The sequence below is a fragment of the Anthonomus grandis genome, chromosome 3, assembly GCF_022605725.1.
Source record: "Anthonomus grandis grandis chromosome 3, icAntGran1.3, whole genome shotgun sequence".
Classification (NCBI taxonomy): domain Eukaryota; kingdom Metazoa; phylum Arthropoda; class Insecta; order Coleoptera; family Curculionidae; genus Anthonomus; species Anthonomus grandis.
This window is the reverse complement of record NC_065548.1, coordinates 41,574,635-41,592,292: the sequence shown is the minus strand read 5'-3', so window position 1 is coordinate 41,592,292 and position 17,658 is coordinate 41,574,635. Positions and strand designations below refer to the sequence as shown.

At 29.7% G+C, this 17,658-nt stretch overlaps 2 protein-coding genes and 1 long non-coding RNA gene across 3 annotated transcripts; all 3 read left to right on the top strand.

Annotated features, from left to right (window-relative positions):
• The first annotated feature begins 761 nt into the window (after positions 1-761).
• Positions 762-1,327, top strand: LOC126734571 (uncharacterized). The gene is made up of 2 exons (XR_007660086.1): positions 762-908; positions 1,005-1,327. It is a non-coding gene; the product is annotated as an uncharacterized LOC126734571 (long non-coding RNA).
• Positions 1,328-10,729: 9,402 nt separating this feature from the next.
• On the top strand, positions 10,730-12,288 carry LOC126734659 (uncharacterized). The gene is made up of 3 exons (XM_050438359.1): positions 10,730-11,422; positions 11,490-12,216; positions 12,281-12,288. The coding sequence occupies exons 1-3, from the start codon at positions 11,123-11,125 to the stop codon at positions 12,286-12,288; spliced, it is 1,035 nt and encodes a 344-aa protein (XP_050294316.1). The 5' UTR covers positions 10,730-11,122.
• Positions 12,289-12,410: 122 nt separating this feature from the next.
• LOC126734075 (uncharacterized) lies at positions 12,411-14,961 on the top strand. The gene has a single exon (XM_050437584.1). The coding sequence runs from the start codon at positions 12,942-12,944 to the stop codon at positions 14,940-14,942; it is 2,001 nt and encodes a 666-aa protein (XP_050293541.1). The 5' UTR covers positions 12,411-12,941; the 3' UTR covers positions 14,943-14,961.
• Positions 14,962-17,658: the final 2,697 nt, after the last annotated feature.

Genomic DNA, 17,658 nt, shown 5'->3' with positions numbered 1-17,658 from the left:
AGGATTGGTGTATATAACTCTGTACAGGATTTATTTAAGCTTATAACTTAATAAAATATTTCCATCAAAAATGTTAAACTTGATGAATTTTTGTATAGCCAGAATTCAAAACATTTAGCTTAAATCCGAACGTGATTTATACAGTTTATTGCTTGGTAGTAGTGTAAAAACGCGGGTGGCTATGACGTGTCCCCATGTAATTCTTATGGACTTCCGGTGGAGTGAAAAAGGGGGCGGAGCTTATGCAAAGTAGGGTAGTGGTGGGGGTAAGTGGGCGGAGTCAATATGGAATGGAGGGCTGTGATTGGTGGGTGTAAAGGTGTGCGGGGAGGTGCGTAGCGCCGTGATTGGTCAGAATTTTGGCGGGAAGAATTTTGGCGGGAAGATAAGAATGTGGATGTGTGGATGTGTGGATGGTTGATATGCAAATGAGGGTCGTTGATATGCAAATGCGGTGTTGGCGGGAAGAGAAGCAACGTTGTCGTATGAGTGTGACTTTATGGAAAAAATATATTGTTAAAGAATATTTATCAGTAAATAATGATTTTGAATGGGGGGATTGACAACATTGTATGGGAAGTTGTTGCGATATAGCATAAAATAGGATCGGAATTGTTTGCGGTGAGTTAAAATTAGTAAAATTCATAATGTTTTATTAATTATAAAAAAAAAATGGTTAGATTGTTTCCGTTTCATATGGTATAAAAGATTAGATCCAGTTTTGATCAATTCAGTGCTTCAACACATTTTGCAAACAAAAAAAAAAAAAAATACTGTATTTAATAGTATTAATACTTTTTTAAGTATGAATTCATCGCGTAAAAATCCAGAATATAAGTGGGGTTGTCAAGCAGAAGCAGGGATTCAATCTAATAACCCACCTGCACCAACTATTGATAATTCGTGGGGTAAGTATTCTAATACTTTAGAAATAAACAGTCAACCTTCTTTGTTCTAATTTCGTGTTCTGTTCTCGTGTTCTAATACATTATTACAATTACTAGGAAAAAAAAGGCATGAGGAGGCATCTGATACAGCATGGGATAAAATGGAACCTGCTGCTGCTGCTGCTGCTGCTGCTGATGCTGCTTGTATAGCAGTACCCATTGATAATTCGTGGGATGAAATGTCACCTGTTCCAACTTATAATCCTCAACTGTATATAACTGCAAACATGGTTCTTAGACGTCCTCCTCCTAAAATGTCAAGAAGCGAAAAAAGAAAATTCAAACTAGATGAACGAAAGAGGATGCAGACACTTGGACGGATGTAATTTTTTTAAATAATTGGTTAAATTGTATTTTAAATAAAAAGCAATATTCAAACATTTAATTATAGATTTTCTTTATTCATAATAAATAATTGTATGCAAGTATTACAATTTAATTTATAGGCTACAGTAGGTCCATCAATCTCGTCATAATCAGCTTCGTTTTCATTATGTTTATAGTAGTGTCCCCAACAAGGTTCCATTAGTTTTGAAAGTAAATCCTCAGATATGTCAATAGTATCTACTTTTTTCAATAATAATTTAACAAATTGTTGCTTGAACGTTACTGGGTTTTTGATGTTGTTGAGTATAAATTTAATTTTCCTAATTTGCGATCTTGTAGGCGTCATATTATTATTATTATTATTATTGTAGCAGTGTGCAGAGATGTTGCTTAGTCGAATGAAAAAAAGCTTTTGCAAATAAGAAAGAAGTAATTGCTGTTATATAATAAATTAGTGTAGGTATTATTAGATCAATGGTGGTGTGGTTATCAGTTGCGGTTTTACAGTCCTGCGAAATAACCCTCGTTGATGATGATTCACTCTTATTTGAGCATGTGTTTAAATATTTCCATTCGCTATCACCGAATGTGCGATTTATAAATATAACTCTTAATTTATATTCCGATGCGTTTACCGGTAATGCCACAGAGAAGGAAGCAGGGTTTTTTATCGAATCCATTCTACTCCAAGCAGATGGCCAAGTATCATTCGTTCTATTAAAACAAATGTATATTTCTTTAGCATTATCCGGATGACTAATGAAAAATGTATTATTAATTAGAGCTGATAAAAGTAAAAATTTCGCTTCTAACATGGCCATATTATTTAATTGTAGTAAGTAATATGTTGTTATTGAGGTGAGGAAAGGAAATAAACTGAAACTAAAAAAACGAAATATTATGTTTTATATATTTATTATCATGGTAATAAGTTACATAAATAGTTATACAAAAATGTGGCGTTATTTTTACTACACATGCAATTCGATAAAGAGTGCGAAAAACAAGCTGGTCGATCCATTTTAAAACTTGGGGTTGTCTGTTCAACGTTAAGAATGTCCACTTCTGGATTGTCCTTTAGAAGATCTCTCAGGAAGTTGTACTTTTGATGACCTCGTACATAGATTCTTTGAACATCATAATTCTTAATCATTTCCACTAATGTTCTTTTTACGTCAGTTAAGGTACTGGATCCGGCGTAGTAATTGATTCCATGATGATGTCGTCGTAAATAGTTTGCTGTTCTTTTTTCCGCATCACTTAACTCACTATGCAATTTTGGGGGTTTAACTAAAAAGTGTTCACATCGATTCTTCTCAAATATCGTAATTTCTTTCGGTATAATAAAATTATTTGAATCTGCAGTGTGGTAAAGACCTTGAATGTCAATAGCTATGAATCTCATGTTGTTACTGTTGTTACCTAAACGGTTACTAAATAAATGAATAATAAATTCGATCCTTTTATACTAATTCTCTTATCAAAGTAGTCAACGGATTGTATTCTATTATTTTATCGTTAATAATTATGCAATAACAACGGGTATTATCGGGGAAATTCGTACCAGCTTCGAATTCTAGCTTTACGTCGACTGTAGATAATTTTATATCTTCTTGGCGGGAACAATCGATTACAAATATTGGATATTTTAAAAAGGCAGTATAATTAAACAGAGGAAAGCTTATATTCCTACCATAAAATAGCTTTTGAAAGTCCGAGTATAATTGATATGCCTCGGTATATTTTCTTTTTGTAAAGTCGAAGTTTTGGTTTTCAAATGGATACACTTCGGAGTTTAACCATAACCGTATGTTATTAATATTTATATCATCGTAATTATTTATATCTCTTGTAGGATTATCTTTTCGATTTGTCTGAAAGCAGACACAAACAAATCTTGGTCTAGTTAAATTTGAAGTGGTTTTTACACTCCATACATCTTTATTTGTGACCTTTAGTGATGGCAGTTCATGGAATTCCCATTGTCTAAACGGAATCTGAATAAATCTGTTTGAATTGATTTGTTCCAGTAAATGTAACTTATATGGATCACTAAGATGTATATGTTTTACTTTTAATTCAATTTTTTGAATATCTATAGTAGCTCTACTGGTACCGCTACTTTTATAACAATTATTATCATTGCGAGCTCTTACTAAACGAAATTTATGTTTTCCCATAACAATTTTACGATAATCATGAAAGATACTAAATAAATGTCCTAATGGGATTCGAAGACTAAAGGTTTTGTCTTTTTCATTGTAAGTAGGAATATCATTAGATTTTAGACAGGAAATCCATCCGCCTCCTCCTATAGAAACACATTCATCTGGTGAATAGCATAATAGCCCTCTAATTGTTGACACGATACCCGGTTCTCTCACCTTTTCCACTTCTTTTCCATTTAGTTCATATGATAAGGTTTCAAATAAATAAGCTCCTACGTTATTGCTTAAAAAGCACTCTCCTTTTGGAATTTCCCCTTCATCTTTTGGGTTAAACGCACATTCCAAGTATAAGTGTCCACTGGAAAAGTCTATAAGAACATCTTGCTGATTAACGATTATTTCTATCTCATCGTTATATCCAAATGATTGCGTTTGTGTATAATACGAATGTTCTTGTTCTTTGACAATGTTTTCGTCGAAAACAGCCTTATTAAATATATTAATTTTATCGGACATTATATCCCAATTGTTTTAAAACAGAGATACTTTTTTTAGACAATTTATTTTGATGTTTTTTATTACTAGTAGTATGCGAGTCTTGCTGTTGCTGTTGTTGTGTTTCACTAAACGATTTATAATCGACTGATGACTTTTTCATTATGCTCTCTAATTTATTGCTTTTATTTGGCTCCTTATTATTATCAAAGTTATCATATCTAATAATTAAGCCCATCTTGTTTAATTTCCAATCGAACAACTATTTCTTCGTTTTGAAAGTTCACTAGCTCTCCGTTTTGATCTGTTACCTCAACGGATATATTGTCAATGACATGTTTTTTATTAATCGGTAAATATATAGGGTTATGTGGAACAATATTTATAGCATAACCTGGATCAACAGTTGGGGCAAACTCGAATAATGTGTGGGCTGGTCTATTACCATAATAACACCCCGAAACGATATTACAATTTATTCGTATTGTCACTACTCTTATTATATTAACAGGTATATCGGATATATGTTTTTTTAATTTTGGTAATACCTTCTTTGAGAATCCTAATAGCCTTCCCACTGACTTATCATCAGTAAAGTCCAGGTCAAAGATACTCTGCACTTCACATTTTAAGGTATTATTATTAGGTTTAATAGATAAAACTCGATTTTTGTCTTCTTGTGTACAGGTACTTGATGAGCACAGTGTTAATCTTAGGTAATCTTCTATATCGCTTATTTCATATGCTCCAGTCGGAATTTCGATAACTTGATCATTACTAGCTGTTAAGATTTTAAATTGGTTATTCACATTTTCTTCAATATTTGGTATACTGTTATAGGTATGAAAACCTATTAGAGATATTGAGTAATTATAATTGGCATCAAGTTGAATTGGTGGAAAGAAGTCAGCACTTAAGATGCTACTATGACCTTTCAACGTGATGGTCTGAGACATGACTAAATAAAACACCTTTTTTTCTTTGATATTTATATAACTATATTTTCTTAAACATTATTATATAAATATTTTAAGCATAAATGTCCACAATTAAATGAACTATAGTTTTGATAACAGTTATGATTATAAATAATGTTACATTCGTTTCTTCGCGTTAAATAATCGACTAATTCTATAGGTGGCTTAAGATTGCCAAAGCTATCGAAATAGCAAATGTCTTTATCTTTCTTTATGTATGCTACCCAATGACTTCCAACTCCTTTTTGGGAATCCAAATTAACTATACCGCATTCAAATTTAAAAGGTCCACGTTCTGGAAGACTATCTCGCATATATACACCTCGAAATCCTTTAATTTTTAAATTATTTGCCGCTTTTTCCAAATCGAAATTGGTCAGAGGTCTCTTAGGTAGCTTTATGGGAAGTTTTTTGACTGCTTGTTTAAGTATAAACCAAGCCCCTTTCTATATTTGCTTAAATAAAGTCCTGCTCCTTTTTTTCCCAAAGCTATAGCTTCCATTCTTTGGTTATGCCTTTCCGTCTCTTCCAGTTTTTTTCTAGCAGCCTTCATGTCATTAACTGTCTTCGCAACAGCAGATATTCCTCCTGTTAGACTGCCTATTGCACTCAATCCGGCAAGAATAGGTATCAGGGGTAAGATTCCTCCTTTTTTAGGAACAGGAAGGACTCTTGGTAAATTGATTTTCTTTTTACCACCAACTCGTTTTATTATTGAACGTGCTTGATTTACAAGAGAGCCGATTCCTGTTTTTAACGATAAATCATGATTCTTTGATTCTTTCATCAAAGGAAGTAATAAAGCTTTTCTAAAATTTAAATTTTTTGATTTTCTTTTAAAATTTTTCTTTTTCGATTTTCGTGATTTTTTGTGGGACTTTGCATCATTTTTTATTCCTAACCCCATTTTCCGCTTCATTTTCATAGCATTAGTTACGAACCAACTCGATAATTTTTCTTTCATAGATGAATCAGGAGCTTTTACTCTTTCCCAAGCCTTATATTCTAAGGCTTGGTCAGCTTTATGTCTAGCTTCTAATGAATTATAATTTGCGTACGCTATATCGTGTTCCCTGCAAGCGTTATCCAACTTATTAATTCCCTTTTCTCCTCTAACCAATCTTTCTGTTAATTTCGTGCCAGGTCCACAAAATTGATACCTATAGTAGTATATTATAAAAGTATAAAAAGAAAAAAATATTAATATTTTTAAAATTATATCCTACCCAGGTATGTGAAGCTCTATTGGTAAGCGATTTATAAGATTATTAAGTGATCCTCCTTCTTTCACGGTCAACATTGATCTGATATAAAATACTATATGTTATATATATATATATATATATATATATATATATATATATATATATATATATATATATATATATACATTTTCTAAGCAGTTTATTAGAGATCATAGAAACATGAAGATTGTTCCACAACCATGTGCATTACCCGTCAAAAATCAAGATTTAGAAGATACGAGTAAAATTAGGAAACATGGTCCGTTATTACCCAATACTGTTAGAGCTCTTATAGTAGGACCAAGCAATTGTGGAAAAAGTAATGTTCTTCTGAGTTTAATCTTCGAGCCAAATGGATTACGATTTGAAAATATTTACGTATTCTCCAAAACTCTATATCAACCTAAATATGAATTATTGCGTAATGTTATGAAAGAAGTGAAAGGAATTGGATATTTTAACTTTCAACAAAGCGATGATATAATCAGTCCTTCGGATGCTAAAAAAAATTCTATTATAATATTTGATGACATAGCATGCGATAAGCAAGATAAAATTAGATCTTATTTTTCTATGGGACGTCATAGAAATATCGATTCATTCTATTTATGTCAGACTTATACACGTATTCCCAAACATTTAATCAGAGATAATGCTAATATGTTAGTGTTATTTAAACAAGATGAAATAAATTTAAGACATATTTATAATGAGCACGTTAATACTGATATGGAGTTTGACATGTTTAAAAAAATATGCTCAAAGTGTTGGAAAGAAAAATATGGATTTTTGGTCATTGTTAAAGATGACGATATTAAAAAAGGGAGATATCGCAAAGGATTTGACAAATTCATTTTATTTTAAATAACTTTTTTTTTTCTGTTTATTATCCTCTTGAAATTACTAAGCAGTAGATTTACTCATCATAAACATATAAAAGCCAAAGTCGTAATGAAAAAATAGTCAGATATATTTCTAAAGTTAAGGTGATAACAAGTAAACAGGATAAATACAAAAGGTTTTAACATCCATGATGATGCTGTCTAATAAAAAGAAACATGTTAAACGTAAAATTATTAAAGCCGCAGAGAATGTTAGGAAAAAATATAAATTATTAAAATCACAGGAACAAAGTGAAACCGCCCAGTTTGATACTCTGTTTAAACCTATTTCCAATCCACTGAAAAATATTCAAGAGAATATTTCGTACATAAAAGATACTACTGTAAAAAATAAAATACCTGAACCAATGATGGAATCGAGTAAAGTAAAATTTAAAAAAAGAAAACCTCAAAAATATCGAATTTTTCAAACCATCAAGAAAAGAAATCCATTGCTAGAACAAAAAAGCGAAGAAAATAATTTTAGTGTAGACGAAGAACATCAGCCAATAGAAAGTTCTAAGGATGATGATGATGATGATGATGAGACATGGTCTGAAGCGTACTCGGAAGAGCCTCAACAACAAAATCAACCACAACAACAACAACAACAACAACAAGAACAACATGTCAGGAAGTCGGAACTTTTTTCGCATTATTCTGATATACCCAAATTATATATTCAGGAATTGCTTGAAGGTAGAAAAGGCATATATGATACTACGTATGGGCCAAAGTTTATTAAAGGAAGTAAAAATGAATGGCAATTAGGAAATAAAAGAATGAAAATTCATTCTACAGGAGACCTGGAAATAGACAATACATTATTTAAATCAACTATAGGATTGTATGAATTATTATTTAAACTCAAGCCACAAAATTATACGACAACAGACTTTGCAAACTATAAAAAAATAATTTTAATATCAAACATCGCTTTTCGCGATTTCGATAAAACCAAACAGATTTCGGGAAATAAATCATGGAAATATAAAAATATAATTAAACCAATTTTTGAAAAATTACCAAAAGAGAAAATAGGAGGTAACATAAATGTATATAATAGAGAACCTATGGAATATATTTATTGGGATAATCCAAATGAATTGGTTGAACGTTTAGCGTTGTTATACGCCTCATCAACTGCAGGAAATAACTATTCTCATTTAAATGAGATAAGAGCGATAGAAGATGAACTGCGAGAGACAAATATTATATATTAATCAAGTTTATATAAGTAAATAGATCATTTCAAATATGTCTGTTGATAAGTTTGGACGTACTACGTATGAAGGTACAAGTAAGAAATTTCGTTTAGATGTTTCGCAGCTACAACATCAGCAGCTTGCTTATACAAAAGATGGGGATTTTGATTTACAAAATCGAAGGTTATGTAACGCTAAAGATCCAGAAAATTCACAGGATTGCGTAACTAAAAAATATATAGATGACATAAATAACACGATAGAGGCAACAAATAATGCTTTATTAGAAATTGTACAAAAAAATATTATGATTCCATTAGAACTAAAAATTCAACAATTAGAGAAAGCAAATATAGAATCAAAAAACTCATTAAAACAGAAATTTGAAGAAATAAATTTATTTATATCAAGAAATCCACCAACAGCAGGCAAGCATATGGCAACTAAGAAGTACGTAGATGATGCAATAGTATCAACAAAACAGTTTCTCAGAAGTGATATGAATAACACAAAAAATGATATTTTAAAAATTGTAGGAAATTTAGTAAAATTGTAAAATTTTTTTTAAGTAATAAATTTGTTAGTTTATTAGTTTGTGTATTATTATGAGTCAAGAACCCGTACAATATGGATCTGACGAATACGAATAGTGTAAAAGCCAAAATTGTTGACGAGCTTCATAAACCGGCTCGTCGTAATTTTATTAGAAGGAAAACCATTTTAAAAGGAATTCGAGACCTATATCAAATTGATATAGCTGATTACCAAACTTTAGAAAAATTTAATAAGGGATATAGGTACATTTTAGTGGTTATAGATTGTTTTACAAAATTTCTAATGACTGAACCGCTAAAGTCAAAATCGACAAAGGAGGTAGCAACTGCGATGAGAAAGATTTTAAACAAATATGGACGTGTAAAAAATATTCAGTCAGATCAAGGTTTAGAATTTTTTGGCTCACATTTCCAAAAACTAATGAAGGAATTTAACATAAACCATTATCATACCTACAGTGTAATAAAATGTAGTATGGTGGAACGAGTAATTAGAACACTTAAGTCAAAGCTACAAAAAGTATTTCATCTAAATGGAACATACAACTGGGTGAATCATTTAGAAAATGTTGTTAAAAATTATAATACTACGAAGCATACAACTATCAAGCTTAAACCTATAGATGTTAAAAAGAAACATGAGAAGCAATTACTTTCTACTGTTTACAAGCGTATTCCTCTTGAACAGGATACAGGACCCGTACGTTACACCCGATATATGCAAAAGCCTCGATACCAAGTAGACGATATTGTTCGAATTTCGAAACAAAAAAATATATTTGAAAAAGGATATACCGCCAATTGGACAACGGAACTTTTTAAAATAACAGAAGTGAAATCTACCTATCCAGCTACGTATATGCTAAGTGATTTAAATAATCGACCAATTTTAGGTTGCTTTTACGAAGAGGAATTGCAAAAAACTAAGCATCCTAATATATATTTAGTCGAGAAAATACTTTCCAAAAGAAGAAATCAGGTATATGTAAAATGGTTAGGATTTGATAATTCTCATAATAGTTGGATTAATGTATCTAATTTTAAAAATTAAACGTTTTAAGATATGTAATAAAACATAAGATATAATATGTTTAAATTTGAGCTTTTATTAGAAATATTATTATTATAAAAATATGATTTTTAATATATTAATTGATATTATAATTTTCTTAATCAGTAAAAAAAAAAAACCTATAATATCCCGGAAACTTTAGGTTTTTCTAGTTTATTTTTGGTTTTCCTGTTTATTGAAAAATATTTTAAATAGTGGTTAAATTATAATATATTTTCGTTAGTTAATAATAGATCAATCAGATTACATAATTTGTGGTTTTTTCTTTACTTGTTTTAAATGATTTATTAATTAATAATAACTTATTCGAATTACATAATTTGCGGTTTTCAGCAAGCTTTTGAATCTTTTAAAAACGCATAGTCGTAGCATACTGAAGTCACTTCTTTTTTTTGTTCTCTGTACCATATCAAAGCATTATAAATATGTTTAGTGATTATTCCAGTGAAGGTGAATCAAGTGTTGATTTAATTTATGAACGCGAATCTAGGCCAACGATTGGCTTTTCAAAAATATGCATTCAAGAATCTTTTATTCAAGATCAACATGGTGAAAAATTATGCCATTTTTGTTTTAATCTGGAAATTAGAGGAAATGAAGAATTATTAGAAGAATATACATGTTTCTCAGCTCATTATTTTATAGAAGAAATGGATTATGTGCATCATTTAAAAAGTATCTGCAAAGAATGTCATTGTCAATTATATTTAACGTTTTCCCGTAACACATGTATGGTGTGTTATGGTAATAATAATTAATAAATAAAATTTCGTACGTCTATGTGTGTTTTATCGGATGCTAATGAGTATAAATTAGAAAGATCGACTTTCTTTATTCCAGTTCGAACTTAGTTCTCACTCACAACAATTTACCTCTGTATTTATAAACAAAAAAAAAAAAAAGTTTTTTTTTTTTTTTTAAAATGGAAAGAATTAACAGTTTTGCCCGTTGCGATTTCAAACCAAAGATTAACGCTACTGATATGATTTTGAATCAGTGGTATGAAGTCAAAGGAATACGCAAGATCAAAACCTCGTTCGGAGATTCACTTATAGTGGAACTGATCGATTCGGTTTTATTTTTACCAAGACGATTGAATGCAGTTATAACTAAATCAGTAATAGACGAGCTCATGAGCGATAAAGGTTGTTTCATACGGTTCATTGGACAAAAGCAAGTGGGGACTAATACAACACCAGCGAATCAATTTGAATTTTCCAAAGGAGAGTAAAGCCGTAGTAAACTGGTAAGCATGAAAGAAGACTTGGTAAAGACAACACAGTCACTATTTAAAATTTCAAAATCTCAACAAGAAATAGATACTTTTTTAAAACTTAATAAAAGGAATGAAGTTATAATACTTCAAAAATTGCATAGTACAGACTTATCAGTTGGAGAAAAAAGTAAATTAGAAAACATTTTGGCATTACTAAAATCATTAAGCAAGCAAATTAAAAGGAAACAAACTTCAGGTCAAGGTATAGGACCTAGTACCAGTGCCAGTAACAGTACAAATACCACTTCAAACTCGCCATCAGTTGTCTGGAAAATGGTGAGTTTTTTAATTTATTTATTTATATTATTATTTTTTAAATATATCTTTTTTTTTTCTTATTTAGATATCTTCTGCTTTTCGTTCTCGTATACAAACAGGAGCAATCATAAATTTGAATTGTATTGAGCTTGATCAGTTTTTGGAAGAGTCGAGACCTCTACTCAAAACAAAAATTATCCAAAATCTAAAGACACTGGGTCCTATCAAGTTGAATGTGAAGCTTTGCGCTACCTATGAACTTCCTTCAACCGGAGAAGAGGATTATAAGTATTTCGTTTCGTGCAACAAGGAAATACTTAAAGTCGACTCTATCGATGAGATCATCAAACAACTTTTTGAAACTATTCTATCGAAATCTGAAGAATTTCAACATCGAGGATCTGGTTGGAAATATGTTGGTACGTCATTCCTTTTAGTTTGTATTAATAAGTTTTCTCCTCTTAATGGTGTCACATACATTGCTTTACCCTCTTGGCTCGAAAGCAAAGGTTTAATTAATATAAAAAATAATGATAAAAGATGTTTTGTTTGGAGTATTTTAGCTCATTTATATCATGTGGATGTAGATAAGGAAAATGTGTTATCTTATCCTCAATCAGTTCATGATATTTTAAATTTACGCGATATAGAAATGCCAGTAAAAATCTCAGATATTTCAAAATTTGAAAATCAAAATCCTAATATTTCTATAAATGTTTTTGGTATAGATAGTTCTTCTAAGTCAATAATTGGACCTTTATATCATACAAAACAAGTTAAGCCACACCATATAAATTTACTTTATTTTAAAAGTAACTCAAACAGTAAAAATGGTCATTATTGCTTTATTTCTGATCTTTCAAAACTGATATGTAGTCAGGTAAATAAAACTAAAAGAAAAATCTTTGTATGTGATCTTTGTTTAAATCATTTTTACTCTGAAAATAAGTTTGAAATTCATAAAAAAAATTGTTCACTTTTTGATGCTGTTAAAATAACTGTTCCGGATCATAAAAACAATATTTTGAAATTTAATTCTTTTAAAGCTCTTTTAAATAAGCCTTTTGTAATTTATGCTGATTTTGAATGTTTTACTATTCCTATAGATTACACGTTACCAAATCCATTATTATCGTTTACCACAGCTTATCAAAAACATGAACCTTACAGTGTAGCATATTATATTGTTTGTTCATTTAATGAAAACTTTAATAAATTTAATTTATATAGGGGAGAAAATGTCTCTGAATGGTTTATCGAAAATATTCAAAATGAATGTGCGAATATTCAAAGTATATTAAAAGAAACTTTCTCTTGCCATAAAAAGTTAAATTCCATAACGGAGGAGCAGGAAGCCGATTTTCAACGAACAAGTTCATGTTCAATATGTAACTATGTTTTTTCTCTAGATAATCGAAAAGTTCGTCATCATGACCACTATACAGGAAAATATATAGCTTGTATTTGTAATAATTGTAACCTTCAAATTCAAACTGATAGCTCTATTCCAGTTTTTTTCCATAACCTAAATTACGATATGAATATGTTTCTTACAGCTTTAGCTAAAAAGTCAAAAAATATTTCTATTTTACCATTAACACACGAAAAATACATATCTTTTTCAGTTTATCTTAATCAAACTAGATTAACTTTTTTAGATTCTTTTCGATTTTTATCTGCCTCTCTAGATGAACTTGTTCAAAATTTAGCTTCCGAAACTCTAGAACCACTAAAAAAACATTTTAGAAATGAGCAAGAATATTTGCTGGCTATGAGAAAGGGTGTTTTTCCTTATGACTTTGTAAATGGGTGGGATAGTTTATCAACTACTTATTTGCCTTCAAAAGATCATTTTTTTAATAAGTTAAAACAAGAACCTATAACGAATGAAGATTACGCTCATGCTAAAAATGTTTGGAATACCTTTCAAGTACAAACTTTAGGTGAATTTAGCGATGTATACTTAAAAACTGATGTTTTGTTGTTATCTATAGTTTTTGAAAATTTTAGATCACTTGCTTTTCAATATTATGGGTTAGATCCTAGTTTTTTCGTAAGCCTACCATCTTTTTCATGGGCAGCCGCTTTAAAAATGACAAAAATTCAATTAAAATTGCTTACAGACATTGATCAAATTTTATTTATTGAAAAAGGGATAAGGGGTGGTATTACACAGGTTATTCACAGATATGCCACTTGCAATAATCCGTATTATTCCCAAACTTATGATAACACTAAACCAGCTGAATATCTAATGTATTTTGATGTTAACAATTTATATGGTTGGGCTCAATGTCAAAATTTACCATTTGCGAATTTTAGATGGCTAGAAGAATTTGAAATCGAGATTTTGGAATATAATTTACGTTTTTCTAAAGACAAAGTATTGGAGATTTATGGTAGTTTCAAGGAAAAATCAATAATTTTAGAAGTAGATCTTCTATACCCAACAGTTATCCATGATAAACATAAAGATATGCCGTTTTGTCCGGAACATAAAATATGTGCTAAGTCTTCCAATCAAAAAAAATTAGTATGTACTGTGCAAGATAAAATTAATTATGTAATTCATTTTGAAAATTTATGTCAGTGTCTAAAGTATGGTGTTCAATTAAAAAAAGTCCATAGAGTATTAGAATTTTCTCAAAAAGCTTGGCTTAAACCGTATATAGATTTTAATACGGACAAAAGAAAACATGCAAAAAGCGTATTTGAAAAAAATTTTTTTAAACTATTAAATAATGCTAATTTTGGAAAAACAATAGAAAGAGATAGAAAAAAAAGAGATATTAAATTAGTGAATAATTGGAATTCTGCCAGGAAATACATATCTAAACCTGAATTTAAAAGTATGCATATTTATAATGAAAACTTAATTAGTATCGAACTTAAAAAAACAAACATTTTATTTAATAAACCTATTTATGCAGGCTTTACTATTTTAGAAATTTCAAAAATAAAACTATATAATTTTTACTATGACTTTGTCCTCGAAAAAGTATCTAAATATTTTCATGCTCAAATATGCTATATGGATACTGACTCATTTATATTTAAATTCACCGTTAATGAGATAAGTTTGAATAATCGAATTAGCATATATGATATGATACGGACATTTGCAATAGAGGAATTTGACACGTCAGAATATCAAGATCAGAATAATTATAATATGCCATTAGTAAATAAAAAAGCATTAGGTTTAATGAAAGATGAATTGAATGGTAATGTTTTAACACATTTTATTGGATTAAGAGCAAAGGTATATGATTATAAAGTTTTCGGTGTTGATGCTCATTCTAAAATAAAAGGTGTAAGTCGATCTGCTACTAAAAAAATTACATTTCAGGATTTTTATAATTGCTTATTTAATAGTCAAGAAAAAATTTGTACTTTTCAAACCATTCAAAGTAAAAATCATGAAACATTTTCGCTTATTGTTAATAAAAGTGGTTTGAATGCTTTCGATGATAAACGATACATTTGTCAGGATAAGATAACAACTTTACCTTGGGGGCATTACGCTATTAAAAAATAATAATTTAATATTTTTTATTTTTCTGTAATAATTATCTGTGTTGTTCTTTTTTTTTTTTTTTTTTTTTTTTTTTTTTTTTTTTTTTTTTTTTTTAAATATATAATTTACATTTAGTTTTATGATTAATTATGTATTGATTGTATGATTATGATATATGATTGTATTAATTATGCTCTCTAACTGCTTAATATAGATGTATGTTTTTAACGTTTCTTTTTTTTTTTGTTTTCCTAATATGGACAAATTCCGTACGTTAAAGAACATGAAGTTGACCTCATTAAGCAAAAACAAGCTGAGCTCTACACCAAGCAACCATTGAAAATGTCATTTATTATTATCTCCAAAAGAATTAATACTAAGATCTTCCGCAGTCAAGCTGGTCCCAAGGTTGATTTTAAAAGTAACTCAAACAGTAAAAATGTTAATTATTAAAACTATTTCAGGAGAAATAGTAATAATATGTAATAACATCATCAACAACTGTTCCTGGTGGAGGATTAAAGTCAATCTTGGGACCAGCTTGACTGCGGAAGATCTTAGTATTTTAATTCTTTTGGAGACAATAATAAATGCCATTTTCAATGGTTGCTTGGTGTAGAGCTCAGCTAGTTTTTGCTTAATGAGGTCAACTTCATGTTCTTTAACGTACGGAATTTGTCCATATTAGGAAAACAAAAAAAAACCTCAACATCATAAGTCTATGTAATTTTCACTTAATTTAAGAAAAAATATATTCTTATATTATATTTATCGAGTTTTATTTATTATTTTTATAATCCAATCATAGAGGGCGCTAGCTCTTAAATCCCACCACCTCATTCCGACACCAATTACGGAGAAAATACATTCTTTAACAATATATTTTTTCCATAAAGTCACAGCAGATATTTTAAATATAACGAATTTACAAATTCATTATATTCTTCGGATAAAATTAACCTGAAAAAATTTGACATCGACTGTCCTAATTTATCTTTATACGAGCAACTAAAAATATTATTACCCCAAATATTATTAGCCCAAATATAAGGAAAACAAAAAAAAATAAACCTCAACAACATAAGTCTATGTAATTTTCCCTTAATTTAAGAAAAAATATATTCTTATATTATATTTATCGACTTTTATTTATTATTTTTATAATCCAATCATAGAGGGCGCTAGCTCTTAAATCCCACCGCCTCATTCCGACACCAATTACTGAGAAAATATATTTTTTAACATTATATTTTTTTCCATAAAGTCACACTCATACGGCAACGTTGCTTCTCCTCCCACCCGGCAACACCGCATTTGCAACCTCATTTGCATATCAACCATCCACACATCCACATTCTTATCTTCCCGCCAAAATTCTTCCCGCCAAAATTCTTCCCGCCAAAATTCTGACCAATCACGGCGCTACGCACCTCCCCGCACACCTTTACACCCACCAATCACAGCCCTCCATTCCATATTGACTCCGCCCACTTACCCCCACCACTACCCTACTTTGCATAAGCTCCGCCCCCTTTTTCACTCCACCGGAAGTCCATAAGAATTACATGGGGACACGTCATAGCCACCCGCGTTTTTACACTACTCTTGGTTGCTAAATCTCTTGAATATTTAAACCGATTAGCGGACAAAAATTGTGCGCTGGCTGGATAAATAAATTGCGAAACAAAAATGTGTTTTTAGCACTTTAAAAACGCAGACTCCATTCACTATTTTGTTTATTTGAGTTAAATATATTATAAACACAATTGAATATCTTTTTACATTTTAAAAACCTCAAATCTATTATTATAAACTCAATGTTTTCGATGAGCCTGTCTACATTTTCACACAAGTATATCTATTAATCATGAAACTGTAAATTAGATAAGTCAAATGTATATAATTAATAAAAGTATATTAGCGGAATTATCTTCTTATTTATTTATTTATTCATGCCAAAAAGTACAAACTCTTACACGAGTCAAAAATACAGAAAAAACAGCATTACAATAAATCCATGCAGTAAATATATAATACGATAAAGATAATCCACAATTAAATTAAAAATAGATCAAGGATTAGGCATTAAGTAAAACTAACAAATACAAAGCAGCTTTAACAGAAATACAATATAAACATAAAAACATAAAATATTTTTATAATTAGTATTGTAGAGAATTGGTTCTTTTGAACTCCTAGTATTTCCACCAATGTAAATATCTAATGTTTATAAATTATTATAAATCTATTCTTTACATGATAAGAAAAAATTATATATACATTTTCTTCCAATATTTTATGAGGTATTTTCCATAAGCTATGAACTACAAAAATTAATTTCCTTTGGGTAGAAATTCCCAAGTAAAATTTCTTGAACTCTGCCATATATAAAAAACGGGTTAGCTGGACTGATTATATTAGCTGGACAGTGACAAAAAAATGTTGATTTTATAGGAGGTCTTTTCATACGATTTTTTATAAATGTTGCTCATCTGTATGCCAGTGGCAGCTCGTTAGAAATATAACGAGTCTTTATAGTAATAAACGATTCTTATTAAAAAAGTTACGAAATGTATGGCTTATATTTACTAAAAATTACGCAATAAAAAATTGTTAGTATTCACATATTGCATTTATTTATCCAATCGTTTTATACATACACTTCGCGTTTATCCTTTTTACTATTTCCGTGACTTAAGTATTTTTTTCTTCAATAGGCAGATCTGGTAATTGACGT

Bases quoted from the DNA above. Each gene is read 5' to 3' on its own strand.
- LOC126734659 (XM_050438359.1), top strand. From the start codon at position 11,123: ATGAAAGAAGACTTGGTAAAGACAACACAGTCACTATTTAAAATTTCA. The intron at 11,423-11,489 runs GTGAGTTTTTTA...TTTCTTATTTAG, and splicing joins CATCAGTTGTCTGGAAAATG to ATATCTTCTGCTTTTCGTTC.
- LOC126734075 (XM_050437584.1), top strand. From the start codon at position 12,942: ATGAATATGTTTCTTACAGCTTTAGCTAAAAAGTCAAAAAATATTTCT.